This window comes from Oncorhynchus masou, chromosome 12, assembly GCF_036934945.1.
Source record: "Oncorhynchus masou masou isolate Uvic2021 chromosome 12, UVic_Omas_1.1, whole genome shotgun sequence".
Lineage (NCBI taxonomy): Eukaryota > Metazoa > Chordata > Actinopteri > Salmoniformes > Salmonidae > Oncorhynchus > Oncorhynchus masou.
In genome coordinates this window covers 39,433,855-39,450,384 of record NC_088223.1, presented here as the reverse complement: position 1 = coordinate 39,450,384, position 16,530 = coordinate 39,433,855, and the positions used below count along the sequence as shown (strand labels likewise).

The window sequence follows — 16,530 nt, the reverse complement described above, 5'->3', positions numbered from 1 at the left end:
TCCTCCCTGTGGAGTGTACTTCATTAGCAGACTAGGAGTTTGTTAAATCGGCGAGTGTGTGTGTGTGTGTGAGGGAGTGAGTGACGCAGCCTTAGTTTTGTCTCTTTCTCTCTAGGGCCCCAAAGGGCTCCTGGGACTGGCAAGATAGTAGCTGTGCCCCATGCAACCTCCCCAAGAGAGTGTCTCACACACACACTGCGTCATTGATTTCATTATCTTCTCAGACTGCCTTATTGAAGTACCACCTGCTAGTATACGGTGCTATGTGTCAGAGACGAAGACTGGAAATCTAGACAACATATTTTTATTGAACGTCTACCACAAGCAGAGCACTTGGACAACGGAAGCCTTACCAATTACCCTGTCCGTTTGCCTGTCTTTGTCCGCTTGTCACACTGACTCAGCCTTTCTCCTTCTGTTTCCACTCGCTCGCTCTTTATCTCTCTCTCTCTCTCTCTCTCTCCGTCTAGGCGGCGTGTATTCCAGTGTTGCTCAGTAATGGTTGGGAGCTGCCCTTCTCTGATGTCATCCAGTGGAACCAGGCTGTCATAGAGGGAGATGAGAGATTGCTACTGCAGGTAACACGCGCCGCACCGCCGCACCGCACGTTCACAGCAGGCCTGGAAGCAATACTGTTTGAACCCAGTTGATACAGGAAATAACCTGACATCCAGCAAGCTAATGAACTGAGAGACAAAATAACATTTTTGGAAAGGACGAATTATGAAATTAAAATTCAAAATGGATTTGACCCAAAACAATGTTAGGCCGCAATGTACACACACACACACACACACACACACACACACACACACACACACACACACACTCACACTCACACACACACACACACACACACAGACACACACATACATACATACGCTCGCATGTACACACGTGCACACACATTCTTTCCCCTCCCTCAGACACTCTGACCACCCACAAGTATACACACACACACACACACACACACACACACACACACACACGCCCCGGGGTTAGGGATGTGGAAATGGAGTTTTGAGGGAATAAAGCTGGTGACGGGAGGTTGAACGAGGCCAAGCACATCAGAGAGGTTGAACGAGGCCAAGCACATCAGAGAGACAGGATATCATTGAGGGGTGAATCTCTCGTTCAGAAATAGAGATGAGAGGAGAGAAAGAGCGAGAGAGGGAGAGAGAGGAGACGGGAAAGGAGGAGGGAGGCCCTTTGCTTCCTCCGGTTCCAATCATTAGAAGACCTGCTATAGACTAGGTTCTAGGGGAGTCAACCGGCTACCCGACTGGTCTTTAAACATCACTGTAGAAGATGCAGACTTCCCTGCTAGGCTCACTTGATTTAATCATAATCAAATCACATGGCCATTTAGCAGATGTTTTTATCCAAAGTAATCGGCAGTTGTAGACTTACAGGCTAGGTGAGTCAACTGGGTATATATTTACTCCTTCTCTAGCTAGCTGACACATTCATGGTATTTAGATTAGGAGAGTGAACGGGGTGAGTGTGGGCTATTTTCATTTGGTGCCAAGGGCGTGACCCTTCCCCCTTTGTTTTCCTCCAGTACAGCGTAGTGTCATCACGTAACTAGCCTGAAATGTTGGTTTCATGTAAACCGTGTGTGAAGTAAGAGTCCTACCTCTGATGGAAGTAGTCTGCGCTATAGACCCAGCTAGGTGAGCTAGGATAGCTGCTGGGCACCTGTCCTGAACCCTAGCTCTCCCTCTGACAAAATAATACCCTTTATAGTGGATTCTCCTCTGGCTGGGATGAAGTAATGTAACTAGTGTCAGACCTGTCTTCGTCAATAGTACGGGTTATTGACTGTCAGAGCGGGTTGAGTCGAAAATAAACTGTTAGGGGCTGTTTCGGTGGTTCAAAGGGTTTACAACCTTCCAGGTACAAATGGAGCATTATACTGAAAGAAACAGCTATTCATTTACCAGGCAGTGTAGAGAGCAGTGTCGTTCTACGATGAACATTTCATCCTGATGGTTTTATCCTGTTGAATACGTGATTGACCGTCTGCTATTCCCTCCCTTTTCTTTATCTCTCGCCCTCGCTCTCTCTACCCTCCTATCCTCTCTCTCACCTTCCACCTTCCCTCTCTCCCTCCTCCCCTCGCTCTCAACTTCCACCCTCCCTCCCTCCCTCCCTCCTCCTCCTCCCCTCCCTCCCTCCCTCCCTCCCTCCCTCCCTCCCTCCCTCCCTCCCTCCCTCCCTCCCCCTCCCTCCCTCCCTCCCTCCCTCCCTCCCTCCCTCCCTCCCTCCTCTCCTCCTCCTCCTTGTCTCTCTCCCCCTCCCTCCCTCCCTCCTCCTCCTCCCCCTCCCTCCCTCCCCCTCTCTCTCCCTCCCTCCCTCCCTCTCTCTCCCTCCCTCCCTCCCTCCCTCCTTTCTCCCTCCCTCCCTCCTTTCTCCCTCCCTCCCTCCCTCCTTTCTCCTCCTCCTCCTCCTCCCTCGTCTCTCTCCCCCCTCCCTCCTTCCTCCTCCTCTCCCTCCCTCACTCCCTCCCTCCTCCTCTCTCCCCCTCCCTCCTTCCTCCTCCTCCCCCTCCCTCCCTCCCTACCTCCCTCCCTCCTTCCTCCTCCCTTCCTCCTCAACCTCCCTCCCTCACTCCCTCCCTCCCTTCCTCCTCCTCCTCCTCCTCCTCCTCTCTCCCAGGTCCCGTCTACAGTGCATGCGGTGGGAAATGAGCGAGTCCTAGCTCTGAGGCAGCGGACCCAGATGCTATGGGATGCCTACTTCTCCTCCGTGGACAAGATAGTCCTCACCACACTGGAGGTAGCTGATAAGGAGTGTAGGGTCATTAGGCACCAACGGGAGGAAACATACTGAAACAGGGAAGGACTATCTGGACCAATAAGAAATGCCTGTTTTTAGTTTCTGTTGAAAACTGTTTTGCTACCTGGTGTGCTCTAATGAACGACCCAGAAACTGAGGGAGAGGTGGATTCACCTCACGTTCATTTGTATGGGATTGGATTAGATGTTTTGTTCTTATACTGACGCCAGCTGGTCAAAGTGAGGAAGTGCATGTACTTAAGCAACAGATAACTGCATTTGTATTCTTGAGGTGATTACTTCAGTTTTACACACACACAGTTGGCCAGCCCACATGATCATAGATAATTATGGTTTGAACATATGGGTACTTCAGGGTGTTCTAACAGATTCACATATGTAGCTCCCCTCAATCCTCACCTTGTCATATCTCTCTCTCTCTCTCTCTCTCTCTCTCTCTCTCTCTCTCTCTCTCCCCTCTCACTCTCTCTCCCCTCTCTCTCTCTCTCTGTCTCTCTCTGTCTCTCTCTCTCTCTCCCCACACCCTCTCTCTCTCCCCCTCTCTCTCGTTCTCTCTCTCGTTCTCTCTCTCGTTCTCTCTCTCTCTCTCTCTCTCTCCTCTCTCCCCTCTCTCTCTCCCCTCTCTCTCTCTGTCTCTCTCTCGCCCCCTCTCTCTCTCTCTCTCACCCCTCTCTCTCTCTCTCTCTCCCCCCCCCACCCTCTCTCTCTCGTTCTCTCTCTCCCCCTCTCTCTCTTCTCTCTCTCTCTCCCCCCCTCTCTCTCCCCATCTCTCTCTCTCTCTCCCCCCCACTCTCTCTCTCGTGCTCTCTCTCTCCCCCTCTCTCTCCCCCCTCTCTCTCGTTCTCTCTCTCTCTCTCCCCCTCTCTCTCTCTCCCCCCTCTCTCTCACGCTCTTGTTCTCTCTCTCTCCCCTCTCATTACCTCCCCTCTCTCTCTCTCCCCCTCTCTCTCCCCATCTCTCTCTCTCTCCCCCCCCCCCTCTCTCTCTCGTTCTCTCTCTCTCCCCCTCTCTCTCGTTCTCTCTCTCTCTCTCTCTCTCTCTCTCTCTCTCTCCCTCTCTCTCCCCCCTCCCTCTCTCTCTCGTTCTCTCTCTATCCCCCCTCTCGTTCTCTCTCTATCCCACTCTCTCTCACACTCTTGTTCTCTCTCTCTCCCTCTCATTACCTCCCCTCTCTCTCCCCCCTCTCTCTACCCCCCCCCCCTCCCTCTCTCCCCCCTCTCTCTCGTTCTCTCTCTATCCTCCCTCTCTCTCACGCTCTTGTTCTCTCTCTCTCCCCTCTCACTATCTCCCCTCTCTCTCTCTCACTATCTCCCCCTCTCTCACTCTCTCCCCTCTCTCTCACATTCTCTCTCCTTCCCCCTTCTCTATCCTCCCCCTCTCTCTCTCACTATCCCCCCCTCTCTCTCTCGCTCTCTCTCTCTCTCTCCCCCTCTCTCTCTCATTCTCTCTCCCCCCTCTCTCTCTCCTTCTCTCTCTCTCTCCCCGATCTCTCTATCCCACCCTCTCTATCACTCTTGTTCTCTCTCTCTCCCTTCTCTCTATCTCCCCCTCCCTTTCTCTCTCTCATTCTCTCTCTATCTCCCCCTCTCGCTCTCTCTCTCTCGTTCTCTCTCTCCCTCCCCTCTCTCTTCCTCCCCCCCTCCCTCTCTCTCTCGCTCTCTCTCTCTCTCTCACTATCCCCCCCCCCTCTCTCTCACTATCTCCCCTCTCTCGCTCTCTCTCTCTCTTACTACCCCCCCCCTCTCTCTCAGATAATTAAGGACCGGGTTTTCTCACACGTCTCCAGAAATAAGTACATGTGGAACGCCCTGCCAGGGGGCCTGCTGGTCCTGCCAGAGTACTCCACACACCTGGCCCACTTCCCCTTCTATTACCTGAGCCTAGGTAAGGAACCACACCAAACTGGACTGGACCGGTTCTGACTAGTTCATACCTGCCTCACTAGACTGGCTCATCCATATATCCTCTATAGCACATATGTCAGAGTCAAGGCCCGCGGGCCACATCCGGCCCGCGAGAAGGTTTTTTACGGCCCCTGGGATGATCTTGATTTATTATTAGAACCGGCCCGCAGACCGCAGCAAGCCGGCAGCCCGCAGATCTTTTACACGCACCAATACTACATTTCCCACAATGCAACGGTGACGCACCGAGCAGTAGGCTGCTTCATTTCAATATTTATTGGCACAGCAGTCGTCAGCATCACAGTAAAATTAACTTTCAGATACCCATCAAAAATGGCAAAACGGAAGGTGGACACTGAGAACCGGGGTTTCAAACAAGGTGGGAGTCGGAGTATATGTTCACGGAGGTAGCTGGAAAACCTGTGTGTCTTCTGTGTGGAGAAAGTGTGGTGGTACTGAAAGAGTATAATCTGAGACGACATTATGAAACGAAACACGCGGACAAAAACAAGAATATGGACATGGAACAAAGGCTACAAAAGGCAGAGGAATTAAAACGAGGCCTCAAATCTCGACAGGCTCTGTTCAAAAAAGCCAAATCACAAGGCCAGGCTGCTGTCAAGGCCAGTTTTATTTTGGCAGAAGAGATCGCTAAATCAGCCCGGCCATTTACGGAGGGGGATTTCATCAAAAACTGCATGATTAAAGTTTGTGACGAAGTTTGCCCAGAAAAAAGGCAACTCTTTTTAAATGTGAGTCTGAGCAGAAACACCATTGCCGAGAGAGTAGACCAGTTGTCCATCAATCTAAAAGAGCAGCTTGTGAAAAAGGGAAAAGATTTCATTGCATATTCCTTGGCTGTGGATGAGAGCACCGACATTTCTGACATTGCCCAGTTGTCAATTTTCATCCGCGGAGTGGACTCCAGCCTAAGCGTGACAGAGGAGTTTTTGGCTTTACGTCCTATGCATGGCACAACTACGGGGCATGATTTGTATGAAGAGGTGTCAAGATGTGTAAATGAGATGGAGCTGCCTTGGGAAAAACTCGTGGGTTTGACAACCGACGGAGCACCTGCGATGTGTGGACACAGGAGCGGACTGGTGGCGAAGATACGGGAAAAGATGCAAGAGGAAAACGCGACAGGTGAGCTGACAGCTTATCATTGTATCATACACCAGGAAGCGTTGTGCGGTAAAGCCTTGAAAATGGAGCATGTAATGAGCATCATCACGCGCACAGTTAACTTTATCAGAGCCAAAGGTTTGAATCACCGCCAGTTCAAGGCATTTCTGACGGAGTTAGAAACGGAGCATGGTGATTTGCCTTATCACACAGAGGTGCGATGGCTAAGCCAGGGAAAGGTGCTTCAAAGATGTTTCGAGCTTCGTGAGGAGATTTGTCTGTTCTTGGACAGCAAAGGGAAAGACACAACACAACTCCGAGACGAAATGTTTCTGTGTGAAATGGCTTTTCTGTGTGACATTACGAGTCATCTGAATGCAATGAACTTGCAGCTGCAGGGTCGGGATCATGTCATCTCTGATATGTACAGTACAGTGAAGGCATTTAAAACCAAACTGACTCTGTGGGAGACGCAGATGCGGAAAGAAAATTTGAGCCACTTTCCCAGCTGCCAGACCATGAAAGAGAAGCTCTCTACCAGTGCGTTCCCGAGCGCACAGTTGGCTGATAAAATAGGTATGCTTGCCGCTGACTTTCGACGCCGATTTGCTGACTTTGAAGCACAAAAAGCAGGTTGGAACTGCTCGGTAACCCATTTCCTGTTGACGTGGAAAGCTCACCACCAAACCTCCAAATGGAGTTGATTGACCTCCAATGCAATGATGCACTGAGGGCAAAATATGCGGCAGTGGGTGCTGCGGAGTTCGCCCGTTTCCTCCCCGACACAATGCCCCAGCTGCGCATCCAGGCTGCTCAAACGTTGTCTATGTTTGGCAGCACATACCTGTGTGAACAACTTTTTTCTTTGATGAACCTGAACAAAACATCACACAGAAGTCGACTTACTGCTGAACACCTCCACTCAATTCTGAGGATTTCCTCAGCTCAGAGCCTTACCCCGAACATTGATGAACTTGTGGAAAAGATGGGACACCACCAAGTATCACCCTCAACCTCAAACAAGTGAACATTACTGTGCAATCACATATTTAGAGTTTTTACTCAGTTCAAGTTTAAAAGTTAAAGTTTAATATTTGTTTTCACTGCATGTTACTTCTCCTTAAACAAAGTGTTGTTTTTGATTAATAGATTTTTGCACTTTATTTTATTGTATTTCAATCCTATTATATTTTAAAAATATTTCAGTTGAGTGGATGATAGAAAATTGCTATTATTGTTTTTTTCTTTGAAGTAAATTTAGCCCACTTTTGCTAAAATAGAAAATATAGGCTACTGATGGTGCCTTGAATACCGGTTTCTTTCATTTAATGTTCATGTTATGGGGATTTTTATATAAAGGAAATTTGTCTTTTGTGTCTGTTGAAAATTAAAGATTACTGACAGAGCCATAAGAAAATATTGCTTTATTTATCTGATCATATTGGAATATATTTGTTAGGTTTTCAGTAGGTTCAATTAGGTTCACTAGACTATATGCGTCATTTAAAAATTTTTCAATGAACATTCGAACAGTCCGGCCCTCGGCTTGTAGCTAAATTTTTTATTTGGCCCTCCGTCCATTTGACTTTGACACCCCTGCTCTATAGGGTCTCCTCTATAGCGTGACACATTATTAGACTGAGGTTAAGGGTAGGAGAAGAATTAGGGTTAGGCTTACCTACAATGATACAGCCACGGACCAATAGCGAGCATCAATGGGTAGAACTTGACATCAAGAAATGCCAATATCAGAAAACGCACCTAATTGCGGTCTGCAATTATACCCTTGTAAAAGTAGACATTATTCTCCCTTACCTTCTCCTCTCTCCTCATTCCTTCCTGCAGGGGTCAGTCCAGGTCAAGAGTTCACCGCCATCATCCATGCCGTCTCCCCATTGGTCTCCCAGTCTCAGCCAATCATGAAGCTGCTTCAGGTGGTCTCCAAGTCCAAATACTGTTCACAGGTGAGTGTGTTTTAGCGTGTTGATGAATAAGAGGTCATAGGTAGCAAACAGATTGCTCTACATTGCTTCATTAAGCCTAATAACCCTTATGCTTATTTTGTCACACTCTATTCCCTCCCCCTTTCAGATCCTCAAGCCTTCATGCTTACTGTGTCACACTCTATTCCCTTCCCCTCTAGATCATCATCCTGTGGAACAGTGAGAAACCACTGCCCCCCAGGAGTAAATGGCCCCCCATGCCTGTCCCCCTCACTGTGACAGACGGTAGGAGGAAGGTGAGTGACAATGACGAGTCACCAAACCCAGGCCACGAGTGTCAAAATGACACACTGTCATTCCTGTCTGCCTCTCTCTGTCTGTGTATCTCTCTGCCACCCCCTCTGACCGTGAATCTTTGTCACTGCTTGTCATTGACTCGCCCTCTCTCTCCCCATACCAGACCTCAGGGGAGCAGACAGTGTCCCCTGTCATTCCTTCATTCTCCCAATGCACAAACCAACCACATTCAAACTTAACACGGAATGGAAATGACCATCTCTCTCTCTCTCGCTCTCTCTCTCTCTCTCTCTCTCTCTCTCTCTCTCTCTCTGCAGACGAGCAGTCGTTTCCTGCCCAACGTGGCCATAGAGACAGAGGCAGTGCTGAGTCTGGATGAAGATACAGTCCTGCTGACCAGTGAGGTATGACCTTCCTATGCAACAACACACTTTGGTAGAAAACACACACAGACACACGCTTAACCCATCTAACTCTACTCACTCTTCCCGCAGGTGAACTTTGCCTTCTTGGTGTGGATGAGTTTTCCTGAGCGCATCGTGGGCTACCCCCCCAGGAGTCACTTCTGGGACCCAGTGAAGAACGCGTGGGGATACACCTCCAAGTGGACTAACGAGTACTCCATTGTTCTGACAGGGGCAGCCTTCTACCACAGGTGCTGTAGCCATAGAATTGGCCTCCCCATTCAAGTCAACCGGTCAAATTGTCAGGGTTAGAGGTGCCAAGTCCTTTCTATGCATTCTGTTTCTATGGCTGCAACCTCATGTACAGCTGAGCAGTAGATCTACTGACCCACAATAGAACCTAGTCAACAAACTAAGAACATTCAACAGATGGTCTATGGGCTGTGACTACTGCATGGGGACCCTTAATGCCCTTGCGTTACCATGCTTCGTGTACAGTTTAATATCAATACCCCCAACCGACGAGATCTGACAAGTAGATACATACATTGTCTACATCACCTATTTCTTTGCCCTCTTCAATGATCACTTTGCTGTCTCTCAACCTTCCATTTCCTCTCCATCAGGTACTATCACTACCTGTTCTCCCACTACCTGCCCCCTTCCCTGCGGGCGCTGGTGGACCGCACCTCCAACTGTGAGGACATCCTCATGAACTTCCTGGTTTCCGCCGTCACCCACCTGCCGCCAATCAAAGTGGCCCAGAGGAAACAGTACAAGGAGCTTCCCAGCCCACAGGTGAGGCCACACCCATCAACGGTGAATCTGACCAATGAGCTGCCCAGCCCACAGGTGAGGCCACACCCATAGATGGTGAATCTGATCAATGAGTGCTCATTATGAGTTGTTGTTTTTTTTTTACGATATCAAAGCATGACAGTTGTATTGGTGTCCAAAACAAAGACAGTTAAATCGCTTTTTAACGAGGGTTCGACAGATTTACATCACCTTTTCTGCGCTCTCAGGCACAGAATAAAGTTGAATGTTATTGCAATGAGAACACACAATACTAATCAAGAGCAAGCCTTTATGTTCAGATGACCTCGGCTAAAAGTCAGCCCGTTGAACAACCTCTACAAAACCCTTTCCTGTAAATGTCTGCTGCCAATAATTGACAGTTGCTGATAAGAATGACCACTCTCTTTAAACGTGACAATACCTTTACTCAAGTCTATTTCAGTGAAGATGAGATTGTCCCAGAAAGACAGGCAGCGCATGTCAGCCTGTACGGCACAGACTCAAGGTTATTCCTTCCTACTCTGTCAGACTGGAGATAAGAATAGTTCTGAACAACCCTATGTGTCCGACGTGAGATCAACTAGCCTTGGTAATTGTAACAGTTCCCGAGTTTTCTGACCGGCAATATACTTATCAGCCACATATCTTTATCAGCCTATAGACAAGGTCCAGTTATGGCGTCGCCAGTAATTATCTACGGTATACATTCCCACGGTATACAGAACCATAATTACATGTGTTCGTCCCGTCTGTACATTGATGTGATGTGCCACTTTTGCGTACGACGACGACCGTTGTTTCAAACTCGCCCTCTTTCTCTCTCTCTCTCTCTCTCTCTCTCTCTCTCTCTCTCTCTCTCCTCCATGTCCTCTTTTCCTATCTCCTCCTAGGGTACGAAGATGAGTGCTCCGTGGGCCAACCCGGAGCACTTTGCCCAGAGGCAGGAGTGTGTGAACAGCTTCGCCAGCTGGTTCGGATACATGCCCCTGGTCCACTCCCAGTTCCGCCTGGACCCCCTGCTCTTCAAGGACCAGGTGTCTGTCCTGCGAAAGAAGTACAAGGACCTAGAGCGTGCCTGACGGACCAACAGACGGATCGAGGAATACAGTGTGGAGAATTGGTCTGGTGGTTAAATGTAGACAGACAGACAGACAGACCCTGGTGGACTGATCTGATGATGAAAGCGGGAGAAAGGGGACCTAAAGCGAAGAGCTAGACTCCGCCTCCAGGGGTCTGAGACAACGCGCTATTTGAGGAGGAAAATATGGAGGAGGCCTAATGTCTCTTGTGACTGGTTCTCCGTTGGTAATGGATGGGTGAATGAACACTTGTTGAAGATGTCAACCACTCCCATTGTAGTCTGAATGGAGGGGAACAGTATTTCATGTCGAAGGAAGGCGCCAAACGGACAGTTGCTGGTGCAGTGCACTGCAGCTGGTGTATTTCTACAGTACATCTGGGAGTTGGGACAGTCGTAAAGCAATTGATTCATTTCACATCACGTAACTGTAAGACCAATAAAAACATTTCCCAAGTGCAAATGGTGGTATTCAACTCGCATGTAGACCTTTTCACGTCACAAATCATTACTTCGATTGCATTCACCCGACCCTCCAAGGTATCAAAGGCAAAGCAAACATTTCTCACAAAATCAGTGTTTTTACAATGTGTTTATTTTGCAGAAAAAGTATAACCTATTGCTTGTGATTTCTTTCGAGATCCTGAGCAGTGTGCAAAAATGGACTCCTCAGCAGTCGGCATGCAAGGTTCTCAACCCTTAAGGTAAACAGGTGTGTTGCCCAGCACTCAGGAAGCGAATCGCATTAATGATGCTAAGACACGCACACCTGAGATAAATAGCTGCCATGGGCTAATTTACGATGAGATCCCATTGTCTTCAACTCAGGTCACAGGTGACACTCACTAGTGGTGGAACACAAAGAATAAGGGCAGATGTTAAGCACTGACACTGGATCAGCCTCTTGTGCACTGAGTGGACTTCATAACACTGAATTCAAGTTTATTTAGCTGGTCCTGAGTCAGTGATTATCACCCCCCAAAAAAGGCTGAGGAAAACATATGTAGTTAAAAAATGTAGATAAGTTAACTCAGTTTGGCATCCTGGGTGGCGCAGTGGTTAAGGGTGCTGTACTGCAGCCATCAGAGACTCTGGGTTCGCGCCCAGGCTCTGTCGTAACTGGCCGCGACCGGGAGGTCCGTGGGGTGACGCACAATTGGCCTAGCGTCGTCCGGGTTAGGGAGGGCTTGGCCGGTAGGGATATCCTTGTCTCATCGCGCACCAGCGACTCCTGTGGCGGGCCGGGTGCAGTGCACGCTAACCAAGGTTGCCAGGTGCACGGTGTTTCCTCCGACACATTGGTGCAGCTGGCTTCCGGGTTGGATGCGCGCTGTGTTAAGAAGCGGTGCGGCTTGGTTGGGTTGTGTATCGGAGGACGCATGACTTTCAACCTTAGTCTCTCCCGAGACCGTACGGGAGTTGTAGTGATGAGACAAGATAGTAGCTACTAACAATTGGATACTGTGAAATTAGGTTAGAAAAAGTGGTAAAAATTCAACAAAATATTTAACTCAGTTCATTCAATGTCTCTGAAAGCACCACACTGTAAAGGTAGAAGTTTTGGGTGATCTATCTCACACCAGAACAACAATGGTTGGAAGTACTAGGGCCTAGAGTTTTTTGGGTCAGGAAAAACTCCTAGCCCCTAGTGGGAGGGCATTGTGAAGTGCAGTGAGAGAGGGTTGGCGGGAGGGGTTGAGGTCATCTGTGATGTTATTTCCTGAGTGTCAGCAAGGCATTGACGTCCCATAGCAAGTTCCTCATCTGGTCCAGAATCTTAATCTCCTAGTTCTTCTGCCTTACCTCCTGTGGGTGGGACCATGACACACAGAAACAAATTAGAATCAATGAAATGTACTAGCTGTTGGTTTTCATTCAACAAACAATATTGAAATCAGTGACATAGAGGGGGAGTGGACCTGTCACAAACCTCCAGCACTTCTTGTCTCTCCGGGTTTACAGCTGGACTGCAGGGCTCCATCTCCTCTCCTACATATGGCACCAGCTGGAAAGAAGACGCGTTATACACTAAGTTCCTCACGTCACTGACACACGTCAAAACTGCACGACAAGTAATATTGTCAAAGGTGACATAGACAGAAAAACAGATAGAGCTTGTGTATAGACAGAAAGACAAACGTGTGCTTGATTCAGACTAGAGGGCTGACCCGAATCGTACTGTACTGGCTAGGATATTTTATTTTGACATGATCCATTCCAGCATGGTTCCAGCAACTATGGTGAATGCATAACCAAGCCAGCCCAGTACAGCTTGGACAGGGTTAATGGAGTGAAAGGGTAATGGAGGGATGCTGTACATAGACAGAAATTGAATTGAGCCCTACCTCTGGGAGTTCATCCTGCAGGTCAGAGGTCATCTCCACACTGCGCTCACAGAGGAGGCGGAGCTTGCGGAGGAGCAGGGCCAGCGGATGGAGGTGCTCCTGGAGTTTCCCAAAGCGGTCCTGATACACAGCCTGGCTCTGGGTCACCCCGTTAGGCAGCTGACAGACAGGGGGGACAACCACAGAATGAGGCTAAATACTATATTGTATAAACAGTATTACTGTGGTACTTCCAACCTAATCTCTATGGGGAAACGCTTGATGAGACCGGCAGACAGCACAACTCAGTACATCATTCTTTAATGAACCCCCCCCCCCACACACACACACATACACACACTCAAGATACAGATGATATGAAAGCATCATGTACATAATGAATGTGTCCATCCTTTGGTGAACACGCTATTATATTACCTGTGTGGCTCTTGTGATCTGGAAGATCTCCATAGTGAGTGTGACGACGTCCTGGACGGTCTCCTGGCTGATGCGACAGAGTAACACGGGAGATCTCTCTCAGGGCTCCCTGAGGGGGCATAGGGAGCTGGACGGGGCCTGAGCCGGCGCTTAGGGGCAGGTGGTACTGCTGCTGCTGGGGGAGCATCCCAGCCAGACCAAGCCCCTTCTAAAGTAAGGGTGTAGCCATATCGGATCTAGGGAGAGAAAAGTTGAGGTCAAAGGGCAAGAGGGGGTGTGGCACAGGTAAGCAATCACTCTTTTTTTGGTGTATCGTCTCATCGCTGCAACTCCCCAATGGGCTCGGGAGGCAAAGGTCGAGTAATGTGTCCTCTGAAACATGACCAGCCAAACCACGCTTCTTAACACCCGCCCGCTTAACCCGGAAGCCAGCCGCACCAATGTCTCGGAGGAAACACTATTCACCTGACAACCGAAGTCAGCCAGCAGGCGCCCGGCCCGCCACAAAGATTTGTTAAACCAAGCTAAAGATATTTGGGGAGACATTTACTCGTGCGGCTCGGTTGGTAGAGTATGGTGCCTGCAACACCAGGGTTGTGGGTTCGATTCCCACGGGAGACCAGCACGAAAAAGTATAAATCTCTATGCACTCACTACAGTATAAGGATAAGAGTGTCTAAATGACTAAAATGTAAATAATAACAACAGCACCCTTGTTATGCTAGCTACCCCAATAATGGACTAATGGAGCCTAACGTTACTCCTTATAGTCCAAGGACATGTTCTGTTTTAAAGGGGAATTGGCTCTGGAAGCCAAAACAGCCAAATAGTCCATCTAAACACGAATCGATTCTCAAATGCGGTACGGTTCTAGAAACATAAATCCTTCTACTTTCATATCACATTAAAATAATCTCACAAATGTAAAATATAGACTTACCATTTTAACCGATTTTAACAGTTGCAGCCGACAGTCTGTTTTCAGTGACATGTTTGTGGCGTTCTTCTGTTTACACACAGGTGTGTAATTCTATATGGTTATTCTATATTATAAACTGGGTGGTTCGAGCCCTGAATGCTGATTGGCTGACAGCCGTGGTATATCAGACAGTATACTGTACCACGGGGATGACAAAACATGTATATTTATTCCTCTAGTTACATTGGTAACCAGTTTATAATAGCAACAAGGCACCCCAGGATTTGTGCTATATGGCCAATATACTGAGGCTAAGGGCTGTGTCCAGGCACTCCGTGTTGTGTCGGATGCCACACCTCATCCAGCCTTATTGCTTTATTATAGCATGGCATGGTTGAATAATCCTTTTTGTTTGGCTTGAAGGGCATTCTGTAGCCTGCATTATTTCACTATAACGCGCGGTATATTTGCGAGATAGAATTCAATGGCTAGTTCGTTTTTACATGTATTGTATGAGCTGCTTTTGAAAGCAAAAGTCGAATTGAAAACAGAATTGGTATTGTTGAATACGATTTTCATAATAGCAAGCTTGGACTGATGGTTTGGTTAGCTAAACTAGCAAGTCTGTTAGCTTCAGTAGTTGCTGTGGTAACCAAACAATCTATTAAACTTCTCATCTACTTCAGTGGATGTTGAACTCATAGTGGCCAATGTGTTAAATTATTGCCATGGCAGAAAAGAGATAATCCTCTCTGGGCTGTATGTGTTCTCTGGAGAATAATGCAACGCCGTGGAAGGTCAACTTTAACAACTGACAACAGGGGTCTAAGGAGTGACAGAGAGTCCAGTGGGACCTGAAGCACCATCTGTCTTCCAAGGTGTTTTACAAGCCTGGATGACTGTAATGGCTTACCAGGAAACACACACAGCTCTTCAGAGACAATACAAGGGCCCCTCAAAAATGACACAGAGTTTTCATTGAGTATAGCGTACCTGAGTCGTAGATGAAAACACACGTTGGAACGTATTTGTGAAATAAGGCATTTATCTTGTCAATTTTAAGATTAGTTTTTATTCTTTCACAACAATAATAAACATATATGTTGACATAACTCTGTTTTGCTTTTATAGAATTATTTGGAAAAAAACTGTTATTTGAAATGTGTTTTTATGGCACAAATAGGGACCAAAGATACTATACTGAACAAATGTATAAAATGCCTCATGTAAAGTGTTGGTAACATGTTTCATGAGCTGAAATAAAAGATCCCAGAAATGTTCCAAATGCACAAAAAAAAACATATTTCTCACAAATTTGGTGCACAAATTTGTTTACTTCCCTGTTTGTGAGCATTTCTCCTTTGCCAAGATAATCCATCCACATGAAAGGTGTGGCATATCAAGAAGCTGATTAAACAGCATGATCATTACACGGGTGCACCTCCTCCTGGGGACAACAAAAGGCCATGAGCAGTTTTGTCACACAACACAATTCTACAGATGTTGAGGGAGCGTGCAATTGGCATGCTGACTGCAGGAATGTCCACCAGAGCTGTTGCCAGAGAACTGAATGTTCATTCTTCTACCATAAACCACCTCCAATGTCTTTTTAGAGAATTTGGCAGTACGTCCAACCAGCCTCACAACCGCAGACCACGCGCCAGCCCAGGACCTCCACTGAGGAATATTTCTGTCTGTAATAAAGTCCCTTTTGTGGGGAAAAACTCCTTCTGATGGGCTGGGCCTGGCTCCCAGCTAGGTGAGACTATGCCCTCACAGGCCCACCCATGGCTGCTCCTCTGCCCAGTCATGTGAAATCCACAGATTAGAGCAGAATACTTTTTTTTTCAATTGACTAATTTCCTTATATGAACTGTAACTCGTTGAAATTGTTGCATGTTTTGTTCGGTATAGTAAAACAACAAAGGCTAGGGTCTATTTTACTCAATTTCCGCCTAACTGACATGCCCAAAGTAAACTGCATGTTGCTCAGACCCTGATGCCAGGATATGCATATAATTGGTAACATTGGAAGGAAAACACTCTGAAGTTTGTAGAAATGTTAAAATAATGTAGGAGACTATAACACAATAGATATGGTAGGCGAAAATCCGAAGAAAAACCAACCAGATATTTTTTTTGAGAGACCATGCTCTTCCATTGGAACATATAGGGAAATAATTCAATCTTGCTCCCAGTATGCAATTCCTATGGCTTCCGCTGGGCGTCAGTAGTCTTTGTTCAAGGTTTAAGGCTTGTTTCTTCCAAAACGAGTAAGAAATATGAGTTTTACTACAGGGACACAGACTTGGAAATTCGATGAAGAGGATACGCACCTGCTAATATCGTTTTCCTATTGAACATACTTCTTTCCGTATTAAATATTATAGTTTAATTACATTTTAGGGTATCTGAGGATTAAATAGAAACATATTTTGACTTGTTGAAACAAAGTTTAGGGGTACATTTCCGGATTATTATCTTGGCATGTGGAACGAGTGG

The 16,530-nt window shown here is 47.4% G+C and overlaps 1 protein-coding gene and 1 pseudogene across 3 annotated transcripts in view; one reads left to right on the top strand and one right to left on the bottom strand.

The window, feature by feature from the left end:
* The window catches only part of ext1c (exostoses (multiple) 1c), a 112,090-nt gene extending 101,286 nt beyond the window's left edge, over window positions 1–10,804 (top strand). For 2 of the 3 annotated variants that reach the window (XM_064980520.1, XM_064980519.1), the window contains exons 4-12: window positions 471–578; window positions 2,659–2,778; window positions 4,550–4,682; window positions 7,673–7,791; window positions 7,971–8,066; window positions 8,385–8,471; window positions 8,562–8,722; window positions 9,098–9,323; window positions 10,160–10,804. In XM_064980520.1, coding sequence (XP_064836592.1) covers window positions 471–578; window positions 2,659–2,778; window positions 4,550–4,682; window positions 7,673–7,791; window positions 7,971–8,066; window positions 8,385–8,471; window positions 8,562–8,722; window positions 9,098–9,323; window positions 10,160–10,348 — 1,239 coding nt within the window. In that variant the 3' untranslated portion in view covers window positions 10,349–10,804. The remainder of the gene's footprint in view (window positions 1–470; window positions 579–2,658; window positions 2,779–4,549; window positions 4,683–7,672; window positions 7,792–7,970; window positions 8,067–8,384; window positions 8,472–8,561; window positions 8,723–9,097; window positions 9,324–10,159) is intronic. The other variant, XM_064980521.1, reaches the window with a different exon arrangement.
* Window positions 10,805–12,060: 1,256 nt separating this feature from the next.
* LOC135549103 (mediator of RNA polymerase II transcription subunit 30-like) lies at window positions 12,061–13,338 on the bottom strand (annotated as a pseudogene).
* Window positions 13,339–16,530: the final 3,192 nt, after the last annotated feature.